Genomic DNA, 18,355 nt, shown 5'->3' with positions numbered 1-18,355 from the left:
GGTTAGAAGGTAGTGGTTCGAATCGATATTTGCGCCGCGATAGGTCCTGACGTCGATAATGTCCGAGAAGTGCCTTCCGTCGATCAAAACGTAGTCGATTTGCGATTCTGTCTGCTGCGGTGATCTCCAGGTGTACCGATATGGGAGGCTATGCTGGAAGTAGGTACTACCAACAATCAATACGAAACTAACGATTTTAAATTGGCTCACCACTTTAGTAGCCTATTGGTCCCAAGCAAACGATTAACGTACCCTATTCTAGTTGAAATTCTATTACTACACTATATTTGTTTTGATTCGCTATGAAAGTTTGACAGATAACATCAGGGGTGTGTGGATTCATGCAGAACATGCAGGGGTGAGTGAAATAGCTTGGGACTGCTTGGGACCGTTGTTCTGGTACTGAGTGAGCCAAAAATAATAATGATTTTCTTCGGGACCCAGTGGTCTTAGAGTTACCTCTATGGTACTACGGATGACCATAGAGTTAACTCTAAGACTAGAAGGTCCCGAAGAAACGTACTCAACTTTTTTGCTCAGCTCTGGTACCAACAATCAATACGAAACTAACGATTTTAAATTGGCTCACTACTTGACTAGCCTATTGGTCCCAAGCAAATAGATTAACGTACCCCATTATAGTCGAAATTCTAGTACTACACTATGTTTGTTTTGATTCGCTATGAAAGTTTGACAGATAAAATGAGGGGTTAGTGGATTTTCCCATGTTTCGAGGGGTGAATCGATTAGCTTGGGACCGAAGAGAGTACCAGAGCGGAGCCAAAAAGTTGAGCACATTTCTTCGGGACCTTCTGGTCTTAGAGTTACCTCTATGCTGGTACTATCTTCGGTCCCAAGCTAATCGATGCACTCCGAAAATTTACGGACCCCTCATTTTATCTGTCAATCTTTCATAGCGAATCAAAACAAACATATTGTAGTACTAGAATTTCGACTAGAATGGGGTACATTAATCGTTGGCTTTGGACCAATAGACTAGTCAAGTAGTGAACCAATTTAAAATCGTTAGTTTCCACCGGTTGGTATGACCAACAATCAATACGAAACTAACGATTTCAAATTGGCTCACCACTTTAGTAGCCTATTGGTCCCAAGAAAACGATTAACGTACCCTATTCTAGTTGAAATTCTATTACTACACTATGTTTGTTTTGATTCGCTATGAAAGTTTGACAGATAACATCAGGGGTGTGTGGATTCATGCAGAACATGCAGGGGTGAGTGAAATAGCTTGGGACTGCTTGGGACCGTTGTTCTGGTACTGAGTGAGCCAAAAATAATAATGATTTTCTTCGGGACCCAGTGGTCTTAGAGTTGCCTCTATGGTATGACCATGTTCTTAGAGGTGGCGAAAGCGATGAGTCTGAAGGCCGGCACACAATAGATACGTTTTCAGGTTTTTTGACAGTTAGCCCATGCGTTCTGTAAAAAAACCCGAAAACGTATCTATTGTGCACCGACCTTAAGGCCGTTGATACATCAGGTTTTCTGAGAGAATATCTGAGAGACATTATTCGAATTGTTGGACATTTTGGGAACTTCAGAATAGTACCATAGAGGTAACTCCATAGAGGTAACTCTAAGACCACTGGGTCCCGAAGAAAATCATTATTATTTTTGGCTCACTCAGTACCAGAACAACGGTCCCAAGCAGTCCCAAGCTATTTCACTCACCCCTGCATGTTCTGCATGAATCCACACACCCCTGATGTTATCTGTCAAACTTTAATAGCGAATCAAAACAAACATAGTGTAGTAATAGAATTTCAACTAGAATAGGGTACGTTAATCGTTTGCTTGGGACCAATAGGCCTTCAGAATAGTTGAGATCTCTGATTACCTGAAAGGTAATGACATAATTTCTGAGTCTCTTGGTATCACATTAGGAAATATCTTAGGGATACGATTTTAATTGTTAACTATTTATCACTGATCACTGATCACCTCTGATGGTTTTGAAACGATTTTTCAGCAACCTGCACCGTTTGAAAAATTCTTGTAAATTTCTGTGAGATATCAGGCATAACATTTGATAACGGCACATAAGCATTTGTAAACAAACTTGCTAAGGCCCTTTTCACGCGAACCAAAGTACGCCCACGCAGACACGCGTTTGACAGAAAAGTGGTTTGTTTTCGCCCGCGTATTGTCTTCGCTTCTCTTAGTTTATGCCAACTGTAGCTCAAAATTAAACAAGGGGAGATTTAACGCGACAGTTAAAAATCATATATATCGTGGGAGAGACGTGATTTAAATTGATGGACAGTTGAAGATCTTCAGAATAATTCTTGATCAACCTGAAGACTAGCAAAAATATTATGAGAAGTTTTTGGAGATCTCTGATCACCTGAAGGTCTTGATTTACCTGGTATCACGAGAGAATATCAGTTTGAGATCTTCATGTTCTTCATGTAGATATTTTGCAGAATAGTAATTTCTCATAGCGAAACACAAAACAGAATCTTATCGTGAAATTTGTTTTTGTTTTGAATGTGAGTTGACAGCTGAGAGAATTTTAACGGCGGTTGATTGGATATTAAACGTGCATCATCCATCTACTGAAAAAAAAAAATATCGTTGGATTTTCCCCTTTGAATCAAGCTTCCAAAAAAAATCACAATACCTGAAGTATTAAAAAAGTATTCAGAAGACCTCATGGAAATCTTAAAACACATGAAGGTCTTTGGAATATTTTCTTAGTCACCTGGAATCATGAGAGAATATCTGAGAGATGTGATTTGGATTGTTGGTATAGTTGTATCGTTGTATGTTTCCAGAATGATACCTGATTAACCTGAAGTCTTGAAAAAGTAACCTGAGGTTAGCATGCGGATCTCTGATCACCTGATGGTCTTCTGAGCAACCTGGTATCATGAGAGAACATCTAATAAACTTGATTTGAAGTGTTGGATAGTTGAAGATCTTTAGAATAATACTTTATCATCCGGAAGTCTTGAACAGTGTCGTGTGCAAGGAGGGGGCAGTGGGGGGGCATGGCTCCCAAATGATTTGTGTTTCATACCACATGCGCCCTCCTGATGCTCCTTATGCTAGACCTTCACTGGCGTAGGGGTAGGATACTAGGATGATACTGATGCAATTGGAAAACTTTTGTAATGTATGACGAAATTGTAATTGTTGAATTTAATGTCATCTTAGCAGCAAAGGGCGCTAGGTGTTTTTATTTAATGGAATTTAATTTTTTTGTTTACCTTGGTGCCTTGATGTAAAACGAAATAAATTAGCCAATGACAGGGCCAATGAGTTAAAAATCACTCTTAGTTTAAAAAAAAATCTATTCTAAACCCTAATAGAGATTGTATGGTTAATTTGCTTTACGACGTGTTCTGGGTATCATCCAAACCATTTGTGGAATAGTTCAATGATTTGGGTTATCATTCGTTTATGGTTATTTTTTATTAGTCTTCCTAATTTGGAACTCCAACGTAAGAACAATCCAGCTTTCCATGCTCGGTAATGGCGGCCTGTTTGTATGAATAAATGTATCCTTCACTGTACTTTTTGACACTAACTGGAGGGCGTATGTTGTTCCATTTTCTTCTATTCCTGGGAGAGGGAAAGGGAGGGATCAAAATCCGAACATCCAGATAGTGTCAAAAAGCACAGTGAAGGATACATTTATTCATACAAACAGGCCACCATTACCGAGCAAGGAAAGCTGGATACGTTCGTGGAGCATATAAATTGTCGGTGATATAAATGCTAACGAGCAAAGTAAAAAAAAATAAACCCGAGAATGGTGACAAATTTGATTGGCAGTTTTCCAAGCTGACATATAGGTGGCGCAGCTGTCAAGTTCGTATAGTTTTCAACCAGCAGATTTCGTTCAGTGCAGCGCTTGGTAGCCGCTCTCACGAATTAAAGTTTTGACATTTTAATTGACGTTGCAAAGGGACGGAAGGAAAATAATGCTTCTTCGGTAAATAATCCTGATTCTTTTTTTCAATTTTCCGTATTTAAACAATATTAATTCTCGCAATAGGCACATTATCCCGACTAACAACGATGTGGAGGAAATTTACATCGTCAAGCAGGAGGACGAGCAGGCCGACCCGAGCAGTAATCCTCTGGGTGCAGCGGCTGGGCCCAGCAACAAACCCCGATCACTGCCTCCGGCGCTTCTGTACGAAAACGAGGACATCGAGATTAAGGACGAACCGCTGAGTGTACACGGAAGCGACGAAGAGGATTACGAAGATGAAAAGTACGATCCACCGGTTCCGTTACTGCATGCTCTGCCCGTTGAGGTGAAACTGGTAGAGGATCTTCCGAAAAAACTGGAAGCCGCTATAAAGAATGAACCATTCGAGACAACATTGGAGCTGCCTGCGACGCTGCAATCGAAACCACTTGCTGTAAATCAACAGAACGAGTCAAAAGTAAAACCGGACGAGAAAGTGAAAACGGAGGCAGACTCCAGCTCGGATGGAGATTGGGGCCAGGATGATTGCGAACCGCTGGTTACGCAGGTGGACACACCAAAACGCGGTCCTAAGCGGAAGATCGATATGAAACCGCTTAAGAAAGGTTCCGAATCGGACGACAGTGGAGACTTTCTCGATGACGACGATGACTACAAACCTCCGACGGACAAAGTCAAGAAGGAAAAGAAAGAACGGAAGAAGCGTCGTAAGAAGGTAAAGTCAGAGGCCGATGGCAGTGACGAATCTGACGGAGAAAATGAGATCAAATGCTATATTTGCGTAGAAGACCAGAAGGAAGGTTTGGCCCTGCTCAAGCATTTGAGAGACAAACACAAGAAAATGTTGCCATTTGATTGCAATGTTTGCACTTCGCGGCGGATCACCAAACTCAAGGACTTGAACTTTCACTTCCGGCAGCACGACGAAAGTCGGAAGCATAAATGTGTATACTGTGCGGCTCGTTTTATATCAGCACAGGCCCAGAGCAGTCACATGCGACGGATGCATAGCGAAAAGTACGATGAAGACATGGAGAAGCATCGCCGTTTTATGTGCCGCTTCTGCGATAAGAAATTCACGAAAAAGCATGACCACGAAACGCATGAAAAACGACATCTTAAGGAGAGCTGCAACGATGCTAGCTTCCTGAAGCGGGAGTTAAAATGCTACATCTGTAATGACTTTGTTGGGAACACCAGGGACGAACTAAATACCCACGTAACAATTCACAATCAAGAATGGCTCCCGTATTACTGCAAATTGTGTGAAAATCTAAAAATTACTACAACCCGTGTACTGTGCGAACATTTGCGTCAACATGAGGAAGGTCTAGCGGTCAAATGTGTCTATTGTGATAAGCGTTTTGCCACTTTGGCGGCTTGTCAGGCTCACGAACGCACCCACGCAGCGGAAAAGGAAGCTGATGAACTGCTGGATGCGGAAAAGATGACCGAAGCTTATGATGCCAAGGTGGTCGTTGTGGATGGACAGAAGCGATTCCAGTGTGATAAGTGCGATAGATCCTACACACTGTTCAGCAGCCTTCGGAAGCATCAAAATCTGCACACCAAGAGCAATGCTTTCATTTGCAAAACGTGTGGCCGAGCTTTCATCAAGGCATCCACGCTGGCTCTTCACGAGCGTCGCAATCACGATGAAAATGCTAGATTCAATTGTGAAGGATGTGGAAAGACGTTCCGCACGATCGGACACCTATTGGATCATAGAACACGTACGCAACACTTTGCCGGGAAGCCGTACATTTGCGAGGGTTGTACTGAAACGTTCCGCTTGCCGGAAGAATTGAAAGAGCATCAGGAAACGTGTCCGGAGACGGAAGCTAACCGTCCGTGTTTCTGCGGACTTTGTTCCAATAATTTTCCAACGTTGGCAGTGGCGTTGGAACATGTAAAGACCGAACACGAACCGGAGATTCCGGAAACCAAATGCAGATACTGCGATTTAACATTCCGCGATGCCGAACGAATCGTGGAGCATGAGTTCAAGCATACGCTCCCGGGAATTATGACTTGTACGATGTGCAATCGTATCTTTAAGCATCTGAAAAATCTTCAATGCCACATGAAGAATCACGGAAAGGTGGCCATTCCCTTCATGTGCGATATCTGCGGAAAGACGTTTACTCAAAAGGGGACGCTGACTATTCATACTCGTTTGCATACTGGTTAGTAACCATTTTCAGGGTTTTCTTTTCTTCTGGGAACTGAATTAATATTCTGTTTTTTGTTGTAGGCGAACGTCCGTACACATGCCAACTTTGCCAGAAAGGATTCGTGGACAAAAACGAAATGCGGCGGCACTACAACATGCACTTCAATCAACAGAGCAAGCTGTTTATTCCGAACGCGGAACAGATTGCTGCGCCCGTGGACGTCGGAGCGCAGGGTAAAAAGTACAAACAGTATACTTGTAAAATTTGTGGTCGCCAGTTGACTACTTCCACGGCGTTAGCGAAGCACATTACTACTCATACGGGTATGCTACCATTGGTATTCCTTCGGACTTAAAAGAAAGTAACCATTTCCATTCTCCGTACAGGTGAAAAGAAGTACCAGTGTGAATTTTGCGACAAGCGGTTCGCTCAGGGAGGTCAACTGACCGTTCACCGGCGGATCCACACCGGTGAGCGTCCTTTCGCTTGCGAAACTTGCGGGCAGCGTTTCGTCGGAGGGAGCAACTACAAGCGCCACGTGAAGCACCGGATGTGTAAGCCAATGGCGGTGGCAGATGCGGCATTACACCAGGAATCACAGACAGCATCGGTACCTCTGCCAACGGCGGTTCCACAATCGGTGATCATGGAAACGATGACCGTGAGCGATGAGCGGATTTATCCCACTCTGTAGGTTGGACAGTGTGAGGGTAGGGTGTTATGAATTTTCCAATATTTGATACCCATGGCACAATTTTAGTAACACGCGTGAATTACTTGAACGTTTATAATATAATTGAAACTATACGGCTAGGTATCTACTTAGAGAGTAGATATTTCTGCAACTTAACTCATAATAGGAATGGTCCCCTGCTTATGATATGCGATAAAAGTTTAGAGTTATTAGACGTGTTTATTTTTTAATCAGGTTGTAATGATCGTGCGCTACAATTGTGAAGATGTAATGTAGTTACACCATTCGATTCTATAAAGCGTCTTCTTATTTGAACTACTCACGCGTGCAGAGGAAATGATTTAATCCGAAACTAAACCATGCAGGATTTTTAGACAATTCCTGGCAATTGAAAACGGCTATGCTTGTTTATTCAACTAAACAACCATCGCTGTATTACTTCTTTCGTTTATACTATTATACCATTCACATACATGATTGTAGTACCGTTGTTCTAATTCAATCTAGTACGGCGTTTGCGGTACTGGATTAAAAGAGTACAACGATACTACAACTATGTCTGTCGTCAGATGTATTAACTGCAGATAGCCCAGACACAAACCTTGCTTGAAACCGATCTAATAGTATCATCAGGAACAAATTTTGTTGCGATGCTCATGTAAGCAGAAGCACCCACTTTTGTTGGATTACAATCGTTATAGTATCTGCCTTATACTAGTTGGTAATGTCGTAGCTACATAGTAAGACTATGCTAGAGGATCCGGGACCGATTCATGTCCCGGAAGAACACTTATTTTTTGTTTCTTATTCTTGGATGTTGATCTGGCAAAATTTCACACCCTGAGAAGCTTTCCGTTTGTAGATGGGTGGCTTAAGCGCCACTCCTGAAACGGGGCGCCACTGAGTAGGGAAAACCGGGAGAACCAGGAATTAACCGTGAATCGAAAATCTCTTGGTATGCCATTTGGAATTAAGAAATGTATTCTCCCAAAATTTCCTTGGATTTCACTTCAGAATTCTTTCCTTGCCTTTAATCCTTCGCTTCCCAGAAGGTTTTTGGTTGTTTTGAGATTCAAAAATGTAGGGGAAATCGATGTAATGTCGGCCTAAATGCCCCTAATTTGCGCCCATACATAAATTCAGTAATCGACTAAATTATCAATAGTGTCCAAAAATATCCATTAGTACCGTCCCATTGACGCGTGCATCTAGATAACATTGATAAATAGCAGATTTTCAGCGATTGGCCCAATCTTAGATCCATAGGCCAACATTAGAGCCATTTCCCCTATTTTTGAGAAAACTGCAAGAACAAAAGGTATTCCATACAGTCTAAAATTCTTGATAGAGCTGGAATTAGGGCGTAACAGCTTTTGTAAACAATGACTTCTCTCGATGATTTCTCGAAACTCAAGGCACTAGAAATAATCGAGAGAAGTAATTGTTTACAAAAGCTGTTACGCCCTAATTCCAGCTCTATCTAGAATTATCGAATCCATATTAAAATGTGTTTATTTAAAATCAATAGTATGCTAATTCGTTTTCAATAGTTACTCAGTTGAATCTTCACGTATAAATATAGACGAGAATTAACACACTTAGAAGCTTAAATAAGTACTGACTATTTAATGGTAGATTGACAAACATGAGCCGGACTGAAAAGTTGTGGATCACTTGTGCTACCGTGGGAAGGATAGGGTTAAGAGGATCTCTTGGATTTATGTTGGAACTCTCTTGAAACTTTCCTATCTACTCTCCAAGAAATTTCTTCAGATTTTCTTGCAGCACAATATTCATAGTTTCATTGTTTTATTTATTCATTGTTGTTTTACATCAACAGGTTGGATGAAGCCCCAATGATGTTAACCTTATCGGTTGTTGTTTTCGTGAGAACGTAATAGCGGAGCATTTGGCTGGGTTCACTACCATTCTGTTTAACCTGCACCAACTAGCGAATACATTCAGCTGACGTTGAAGAAAGTGACAGTCAGCAATGGAGCAGATTCGTAGGAAGATTTTTAGGTCATCTGCATATGATAACCGAGGAGCTTCGATGACCAGATGCACGTCGTTGAAGTACAGTATAAAAATTAACGGTTCCATGTGGCTTCTCTGAGGTATACCTGATGTGGCGAAGAAGCTAGCTGATCTGCAATCTCCTATGGCAACCTTTAGTTGCCGACCGGTAAAATATGATCGAAACCAACTCAGAAGATTACCGCATACACCGAGCCTGCCGACTTTAGCAATCGCAATAGCATGGTTCAACTTGTCGAATGCTGCGGATAGGTCTGAATAAATAACGTCCGTTTGAACCCGATCCGACATGCTTTCGGTTATATACGATGATTGGTGTTTGTAGAGCGGCCGACAGTAAACCCATGTTGATCAGCACTCAAATACTGCTTGCAATGGGACAGCAACGGTTCCATAATCACTAGCTCGAATAGCTTCGAAACGGCACTTAACGATGTAATTCCTCGATAGTTATCCATAGCTCGTTTCCTTCCTCTTTTGTGAACGCGAAACATGTGCGCAAATTTCCAGCAAGATGGAAATATGCCACTGGAGAAAGACATTCGGAACAGGCGAAGAAGCGGAATTAACAAGCTAGCAATATGTCTCTTCAAAAATACAAATGGCACTCCATCAGGTCCAGGATTGAAGGATGACTTGAGCAGAGTCGCGGCCTTAGAAATCATCTCAGCATTAACATCGATTGCACCCAGCGTTCCAAAAGGATTTCGGGTGTAGCTTAAGTTTGCGCTGGATGCCTCGTTGGAAACTTGAAAAGCATTCACGACTGACTCGCTGGTACATGTGATCCAGTCTCACATAATGTAGTTTCTTCTTCTTCGCATTTCAAGCTTATTGCATATCGCATATTAGCTTATAGCGTGCTCTCAACTTAGTGTTCTAGATGCACTTCCACAATTATTAATTGAGAGCTTTCGATGCCTGTACCATTTTTGCATTTTGGTATAATTGTGTGGCAAGTCCAATCATACTTCTTTGCCCAGGAAAGTCGAGAAATTTTCCAACCAGAAAAATTCCTAGACCGGACCGGGAATTGAACCCAGCCACCTCCAGCATGGTCTTGCTTTGTAGCTGCGCCTTTACCGACTTAGCTAAGGGAGGCCCCAATCTTCTCAATGCTGCTCTCTTGATTGACTTCAACCTACGTAGCTCTCTCGTCTGCCAGGGAGGGTGAGACACTTTGTAGTGAGTTCTTTTCGGGACGTGTCTGTCAATGACAAATGCCAAGACATGTGAAAAGTTGCTAGACAATACACTCAATACATCTATGATGCTGCAGTGGTCAGCTTTACGGAAGTCATAAGAAACCGTAGCAGGATAATCGTCGAAATCACGCACGAGTTTGTCCTCAACAGTGACAATTAGAGGGGGTGATGTGGAACTACAGTACTTGTTCGCTAACTGGGCGTTCTTTAACTGGGCTGCTTTTTAACTGGATGTTCGATAACTGGGCTGTAGCCCTGTTTAAAAGCAGTTATACGTCAACATTAGACGTCCCATATTGTTTGACATTTACCTTCATTTCATGCATTCATTTACATTCATTTGCTTCTAACTTTTTACATCAACAGCATTCCGCAAAATGACGTATAGAGCTTTAGTAGGTTTTGTTATTAACTTCAACTTTTGCCCATAACTCAAATCTGTATCTCTTATGCGTCACGAATTAGAGCGGGCAGAACTTGTTACTGTTTTTCAGTGAATGTTAAATACATTCATTGAAAAACACTAGTGGCTTCTGTTCGCTCTGGTTCATTATGCATAAGAGATACGTATTTGAGTTGTTAACAAAAGTAGCTAATAATAAAACCTACAAAAAATCCATACATTATTTTGCAGAATTCTGTTGGTAAAAAAAGATAGGGGCAAATTAATGTAAATAAATGCACGACATGAAAATAAATGATTTTCCATGCCTGGTGAATGGAAATTTAAGTGTTAATATAAATAAATTTGAAAATATTATCATTTCACACTGAAATCTAGACTTGAAAGCGTTTTTAGCGAAAGCGTTAAGCTTTTTTAAATTCGCGAGTATGAATTCTGTGAAAATAGCAATAACAAACTTTATACTGTTTCAATTCAATACACGTGAATTTTTTTAACGTCGTCCATTTAAGTTTCTCTCATTGTTTTTTGACGTTTGACAAGCCAGCCCAGTTAGCGAGTGGGATTCGTTAACTGGACTGTGATTTTAGCGCAGTTAGCGAACAGTACTGTAGCTTAGTTAGTGCACCAGGAGCCGAGGAAATTGATGGAGCCCTGTCCTGTGTGCTCACGAAGCAGAGGTCCAAACTACGGTCATTTTCGTTAACTACATGGTTAATTTGAGAAAGCGTTGCTGCGCTGTAGTTGTCGAGAAGGCTAATAGCTCCTGCGTGAAATGTAGAGCTATCAGGATCTGGGTACAGGAATCCGCTATGAGATGGACTCCACGAAACGCCTGGCAGATTGAAGTCACCAAAAATGAATATCTCATCAACTGGAGTGGCACTTTCGATAACTGTGAAAACTGACCGACAGTGAGTATCGATGAGTTCATTGTCCCGAGCTCGATCAGGTGGAATGTACAGAGCGCATAGAAATAGTGTGCGGTCACCCAGATTGATGGCTGTCCAAACCTGCTCCACATAGTTCGATGAATCGTTCTCGATGGCCTTTGCCTCCAACCAACCACGGACAGCTACAAGGACACCTCCACCAGTAGATTTGCGGCTGTTGTTAGGATTCCGATCGCAACGAAAGACCTCGTAGTCAGGACCGAAGACTTGACTGGAAAGCGTTCGATAATCGAGCCACGTTTCGCACAGGACAATTACATTGTAGCAACAATCCGATACAGCTAGGCGGTACTCTTCAACATCATAATTCATTCCACCGGCGTTTTGGTAGAAGTAAATTTATTGGAAATAAGCTCAAAGTTTCTTGTCAACCATCTCCCGGAAACTCCATGAAATTCACTCAATTTTTTTTATAAATTCTCTTGAAACTATCTTCAAACTAGCATGAAATTAGCAAAGAATTTGTTGAGCTATTATAAGAATTAGATTTCCGTGGAACAAGTATCCTTATTTCCTTTCAACTCTTATCAAAATGTCTCTTCCGATAATCGATAGCTCAACATGTCAACATGAGTTTCAGACGTAATTAATCATTAGGCGTGTCAGGATTAGAATGGTCCCAGAAATTCTTTTCAATTTCCTTTGGAGTTCCTGGGAATTATAGTCTCTTTATAATTACCTTAAAACACATCTTTACTCCTGCTTACAATTTTCATGAGATATTTCTCAAAACTACCTGAAATTTTTAGTTAAATTCCATTGGAATTCTCCCCAGAGTTCCTATCCCTAGAGTTCCTATACAACTATCATCAAAACTCATTTGATATTCTCATAACAATGCTCTAGTCAATGCATCATAGTGTCAAAATTCCAAAATGTTATGCAAGTTCAAGAGCCATATTTTTTTTATTATCTGAGGTCTTTAAAATAATCAAAATTTAAAGTTAAAAAATCTCTCAAAGTTCAAGAATGTGAATCTTAATAATTTTGTCATGCAATCTTCGAACAAAACTTAAGTCAAATTTTGGATTTAATAATTAATTTTGAAAAAATATCTAAATTAAGGAGAATAATTTGACAATTTGTTGCAATCTTAAAAACCTGATAAATTAAAAAATTCTGAAAATTTATTTTGGGATTTCAATAGAGGAATGGGGTGAATTTTTTATCCGGTTTTCTGCATTTAAAATAAAATGCCGTAACTGTTTTTTTTCTTCTGTGGCATCAATTGCTGAAATCAATCATGCCGATATTCCTTTTTTATTTCGTAGTTAGCTATTTAAATGAAACCGGGAAAATATTTTGAGCACCCAGAAAAAACGGGGAATTAAATTTCTTAAATTGAATGGCCATCCTGAAGACCACTCAGCAGATTGCAGGTTTGTCCGGCCTGATACCATCCAGATTCGGTCAATATAACCAGAATTCGGAAAGTAAGCCGACTGACTTACTGGAAATTGCAATGTTGATAAACATTGAAACACTTAAGAAACGAAGAGAAATTTCCATGATTTCCTTTGTTAATGGTATTATCTCACAAGGCGTAGAATCAGAAAATGAATTCTATATTGAAATCCCTTCAAAATGCTTGTTCAAGAACACTAATATTTCCTGATGAATGTGGGCGTCTTAGTGGAATACCTGTATAAAGAGAGAGAGAGAAGGATTACTAATTTCCATTTAATTACACTACCTTATTTGCTTATACTTGGCAGATACGCGTATTTCGTCTACAATGTGCAGACTTCTTCAGTGTCTTGTACTAATACTCGACATTCATCAGGATTCATCATGGCATCCAAGCCGTCCAAGCCAAATAAATTCATCGGATTGAAGAAAACCATCGCATCGCTTCATAAGGACGTAGCATTTATGAAGAAATGTCAAAAATATAAGGTTAAGCCTATAAGCCATAGGATTAAGGTACGGACACCCACCCCACCCAGCGTAGTAAAGAGGATGGAAGCAGAGTTCATCGAGGATAGCATCAGACGGCTATATAGCATACTGGACATGAAGCTTTTGGAATGTTATTCTCTACACCTCAAAATCCAGGAGTTTCTGTCTAGAGCCAAGGTAGCAGAGGAGTACGAATCGGATAGGAAACGAAAGCTGCACGATAGGAAGCTAAACAGACTACGACACGAGTCTCAACGGAGACGGACGACACATCGAACGGGTGAGCAGATCCCATCCACCATCACCACGACGCCGAGGGTTCACTCCATGGATGGGTTGGTTGTAAACCGATCGACGACTGCATTCACGGAAGAACAATTGACACACCTCAACAAGGGGCTAGGATACGCGGTTACAACCAAGCCAGATCATCGTTGACGTAGAGACAGCGATTGCCAAGACACTTCCAACATCATTACATAATACTGTCAGGGCCATCACATCGAACATAATCAAGGACGGACAAGAACAAAGTCGCGCCAACGAAAAGGAAATTCTGATTGTAAAGGAGCTGAAAAGTAAAGCAGTATACCAACCGGTGGAAACTAACGATTTTAAATTGCCTCACTACTTGACTAGCCTATTGGTCCCAAGCAAATCGATTAACGTACCCCATTCTAGTCTAAATTCTAGTACTACACTCTGTTTGTTTTGATTCACTATGAAAGTTTGACAGATAAAATGAGAGGTTCGTGTATTTTCCTATGTTTCGAGGGGTGCATCGATTAGCTTGGGACCGAAGAGAGTACCAGAGCTGAGCCAATAAGTTGAGCATGTTTTTTCGAGACCTTCTGGTCTTAGAGTTACCTCTATGAGTATACTATGTGAAAGCAGACAAGGGCAACGCGATCGTTATCATGGACAAGGACGATTACGACAATCAGATGACAGCGACGTACAGACAGCTTCGAGTAGACCCGTTACACAATATAGTGAAACGCGTGTAGAAAGCATTGAAGGAATGCAAATCAATATTAGGAGATGGAGCAGGCCGTTTACGGGAATCCAATCCCATTCTACCCAGGATCAAAGGTCTCCCCAAAGTCCACAAACCGGGAAATGAAATGCGAGAGATCGTGTCTGCCGTTGGTTCCCCCACCCACAAACTAGTTACAGAGTTCCAGAATATGCCAAATCAGTTCCAGAGTAAAGCAGTAAGTAACACCCAGGAGTTCGCCCAGCAACTACAACATCTACAAGCAGACGAAAGGGCCCCAATGGGAAACCCCCTATGCCCCTTCCTGTGTGAACTTCTCATGACCAACTTGGAGACAATTCTTAAGGAGAAAGGACTATCACCAAACCGTTGGTCGAGGTTTGTTGACGATATCTTCAGCGTAGTTAAAAGGGAAGCCCTTCCACAATTCACAAGGATATCAAATTCACTCACACGGTAGAAAAAGACGGGAAACTCGCATTTCTCGATATTCTAGTCATCAGAATTAATTAATTTATCTTTATTAGGGAGGCTTTCAGCCTGGGGCTGGTTCGCCTCCAATTATCAGGGAATCGTCATCATCATCTTCGCTTGAATACGAAATTTACAGGAAACCAACAAGCACCAAAAGAGTTATCTCCTATACTTCCAACCATTCGTTCCAGCAGAAAATGGCCCCCTTCCGCCACATGATTCATCGGATGCAGACCCTTCCACTCAGCGATACAGGAAAGATTAAGGAATTACAGTACATCTTCGAAACAGCGAGACTCAACGGATACAAGGAGACCACAATCCAGGCAATCATTGATAAAAAAGCGAGAATTCTACAAAGGAGATTATTTACAACTCTCACCGCAGCACCTGAACCCTTGAAACGAGTGTCCGTTCCATTAGATCAAGATATTACTTGTAAGCTAAGACCACCGTTAAAACAATTTGCATTAGATTCAGTTTTCACCAGTAGACATAACCAGTTGAAATCATTGTTAGGATCCACTAAAGACCCAGTTAATGTTTTAGGTAAAGCAGGTGTATATAAAATAAGATGTAATCATTGTAACAAAGTATACGTAGGAGAAACCAAGAGAACTTTAGCAACTAGATTTAAAGGCCAAAAAGCAAGAGGAAAACGGCCTTACATATGATTTCAAATCAAAGGTTGCAGAACACATCTTCACGGAGCACCACCAACTATCGACGGAGGACATCACGATATTACGAACCATATCTACACCACGGAAATTGGATGTTACATTACAGAGAGCCTCGAGATCAATAAACAACGGAATTCAACTTTACTCAACAGGGGTCAAGGCAACGGACACACATGGCTTTTCAAGTTACTATGTACGACACATTAACGAGTAAGCAGCGGAGTACCTGCTCCTACAGGAAATAAATTTAAGTTTACCTAGTGTAAATATACCTGTGTTAATATATACTCGGTAAAATGTGATGTTTTTCTTCAATCGAGTATTAGTAAAAGACACTGAAGAAGTCTGCACATTGTAGACGAAATACGTGTATCTGTCAAGGATAAGCAAATAAGGAGTTGAATGAAATGGAAATTACTAATCCTTCTCTCTCTTTAAACACTAATATTTCGTTTAGTTGCGGAGTAATCTCTATTCAAAGATATAATTTCTAAAAATCTCCAAATTTCCTAGTCACTCACCTAGTCATATCTCATTAACCATATGTTCAAATAATTTTCTTTTCGGAACACATCTAGTAGAATATGTGGAGGGAATTTCAGGTCAATAACTTGAAAAACAACAAATCCCGCGCGAATGTCTATGCAGGGCGTGAGGGTGGATGAAATCTCTCAAAAACTGTCTACGTAGTTTATAGACGTCCCCTAACAATTAAAATATACTACTAAAAATACACAACTGTTAACATATTACTCATCAAGCGAATAGTCCGTGTCAATCATCCATTGTCAATAGGATTTTTTTCCAACACGGCAAATTTAAATAAATGACTAAACACACAACTCGCTAAAAACGCATTCCAACTCTATCTGCCCCTCGAACCGGCAGTCGGTAGATTATTGGATTTTATGACGCTTTATGTGCGTGATGATACTTCCCTTCTGGCAACGGTTCTAGTGAAGATCTTCGAACCCAAAGTATGGCCGGCTTCTAAGTACGCAAACAAACCTAAACACCAAATGCGTAGAAACAAAGAAACAGTTTTCTGTCTTCCCCGACACCAATGATGACGACGACGACGGTACTGACTGCGATTTCCTTTGCTCTCAGTACCCTACCTTCTTCTAGGGCAGGACTGAGTGCCAGTAGCAAAATAGCAAACGTAGCTAACTACCAACAGCAATAAGCAGAGCGGTGGGCCATAAAGATAATTGGTTTTCCATTTTCTAAATGCCTCATCCTAAATACCTCGGGGCTTTTCAATGCTCGCGGTGCTGTTGCTTTGCTGGTGCGCGCACTCAGCTTGTTGTGAGTCGCTTTTTTACGCACGCACCTTTATGCTAATGCGATCGGATTTTTTTTTCGGAGGTCCAATTTTCAGAGAGTTCAAGGATTTTCGTTCGAAGGCGAGTCAAAATGGTCTACATGCGCTTGTGTCCTTTGTTGCAGCAATAATAATCACTTCGTAAAAGTTCTGCAACCCTTTTTGTTTATGTGAACATTTTCCTTCGGGTAATGGCGTGATTTTATTGATCTTCTTGTCAATGGCAACGTTGAAAAAATAGGTCTGTTATAGTCAAGGCTTTTTGGCCCACCTAGCAATGTATAAGTGATGATTTTTTTTTGGATTCCTATGAAAAAATTCTAATGTGAGAAGTGCTTATTATAAGCAACATTATAACTTTATAGTTCGGACAACTGTTTTCTCTAGATATGTATATAGAGCACAACTATATAATCCTCAAGGTTTATGAGTGAAAGTTAATGCTATAATGTATTATATTATGTGTCATGTAAAAGTAATGTTACTATTTAGAAAATACAAGTATGTTGGGCCCTTAGCTCAGTCGGTAAACGTGCAGCTATAAAGCAAGACTATGATGCTGGAGGCGGCTGGGTTCAATTCCCTGTTCGGTCTAAGAATTTTCCGGGTTGATAAGTTGCTCGACTTCTCTGGTCACAGAGTATGATTGTACTTGCCACACCATTATACAAATGAATAAAATGTACTGGCCTAGTAGAAACCCCTTAACTGTGAAAGATGTCAAGTTGTTGGGAGCCGGCGGAAGGTCCCAGTGGGAACATAATAAAGCCACATAAGAAGAAGAATTATGTTCGGTGTACTTACAGAATAAATTATAAGCTTTCCATAGATCATAAAGTATTACAAGGGCCATCCATATACACCGGAGACCAAAAATCAAGAATTTAGAAGATGGGGTCAAATAAGCTGGATCTTTCAAATATGTGAGTTTGTTGATTTGTTTTGAATAATGCAGGTGTTTGTAAGTTCTTTAAGTAAATTTACAATACAATTTAGAGACGCATTTAAACATACATTCGATCGTACGATCGTAACCTCACCGTTAATATCGGATTTGAAGTTTCAGAACAATTTCCAAACTTATCTGGCGAGCCACAAGGTAGCAATCTGGGTCATTTGTTATTCTCATTCTTCATTAACGAGCTTGCCGTGTGTTTTACGCTGATGATGTCAAAATACACATGAGCATTAAAGGTATCGAGGACTGCTGATAAGTGCACCCGGAACATGCTAACGTTGAGCATCCACAAATGTAACATTATATCGCTCAAGCTCAAGCTCAACATGATTACGTACGATTATTCAATTAATGGCCAGTCACGTGAGCGTGTTCTTCAAGTTCGTAATCTTGGCGTCATCCTGGATTCAGCGCAGATCTTTCGATTGCACTACAACGATATTATCTGTAGAGCCAACCGACAGCTGGGATCGAAATATCCTGCGAATTTACCGATCCTCTCTGCCTCCGGTCTCTGCACTGCGCTCTGGTGCGATCAATTCTGGAAGCAAGATTTCGTTGAATTCACTTTAGAGTTCCCCTTGAATTTC

At 40.9% G+C, this 18,355-nt stretch overlaps 1 protein-coding gene across 1 annotated transcript; it reads left to right on the top strand.

Annotated features, from left to right (window-relative positions):
• Window positions 1-3,894: 3,894 nt before the first annotated feature.
• LOC135706454 (zinc finger protein 571-like) lies at window positions 3,895-7,098 on the top strand. The gene is made up of 4 exons (XM_065228068.1): window positions 3,895-3,961; window positions 4,025-6,150; window positions 6,219-6,461; window positions 6,525-7,098. The coding sequence occupies exons 1-4, from the start codon at window positions 3,951-3,953 to the stop codon at window positions 6,830-6,832; spliced, it is 2,688 nt and encodes an 895-aa protein (XP_065084140.1). The 5' UTR covers window positions 3,895-3,950; the 3' UTR covers window positions 6,833-7,098.
• The last annotated feature ends 11,257 nt before the right edge of the window (window positions 7,099-18,355 follow it).

This window comes from Ochlerotatus camptorhynchus, unplaced genomic scaffold (assembly GCF_037179485.1).
Source record: "Ochlerotatus camptorhynchus isolate MF236.1 unplaced genomic scaffold, CSIRO-AGI_Acam_v1.1 ptg000278l, whole genome shotgun sequence".
Classification (NCBI taxonomy): domain Eukaryota; kingdom Metazoa; phylum Arthropoda; class Insecta; order Diptera; family Culicidae; genus Ochlerotatus; species Ochlerotatus camptorhynchus.
This window is presented reverse-complemented; position numbering and strand designations above follow the sequence as displayed.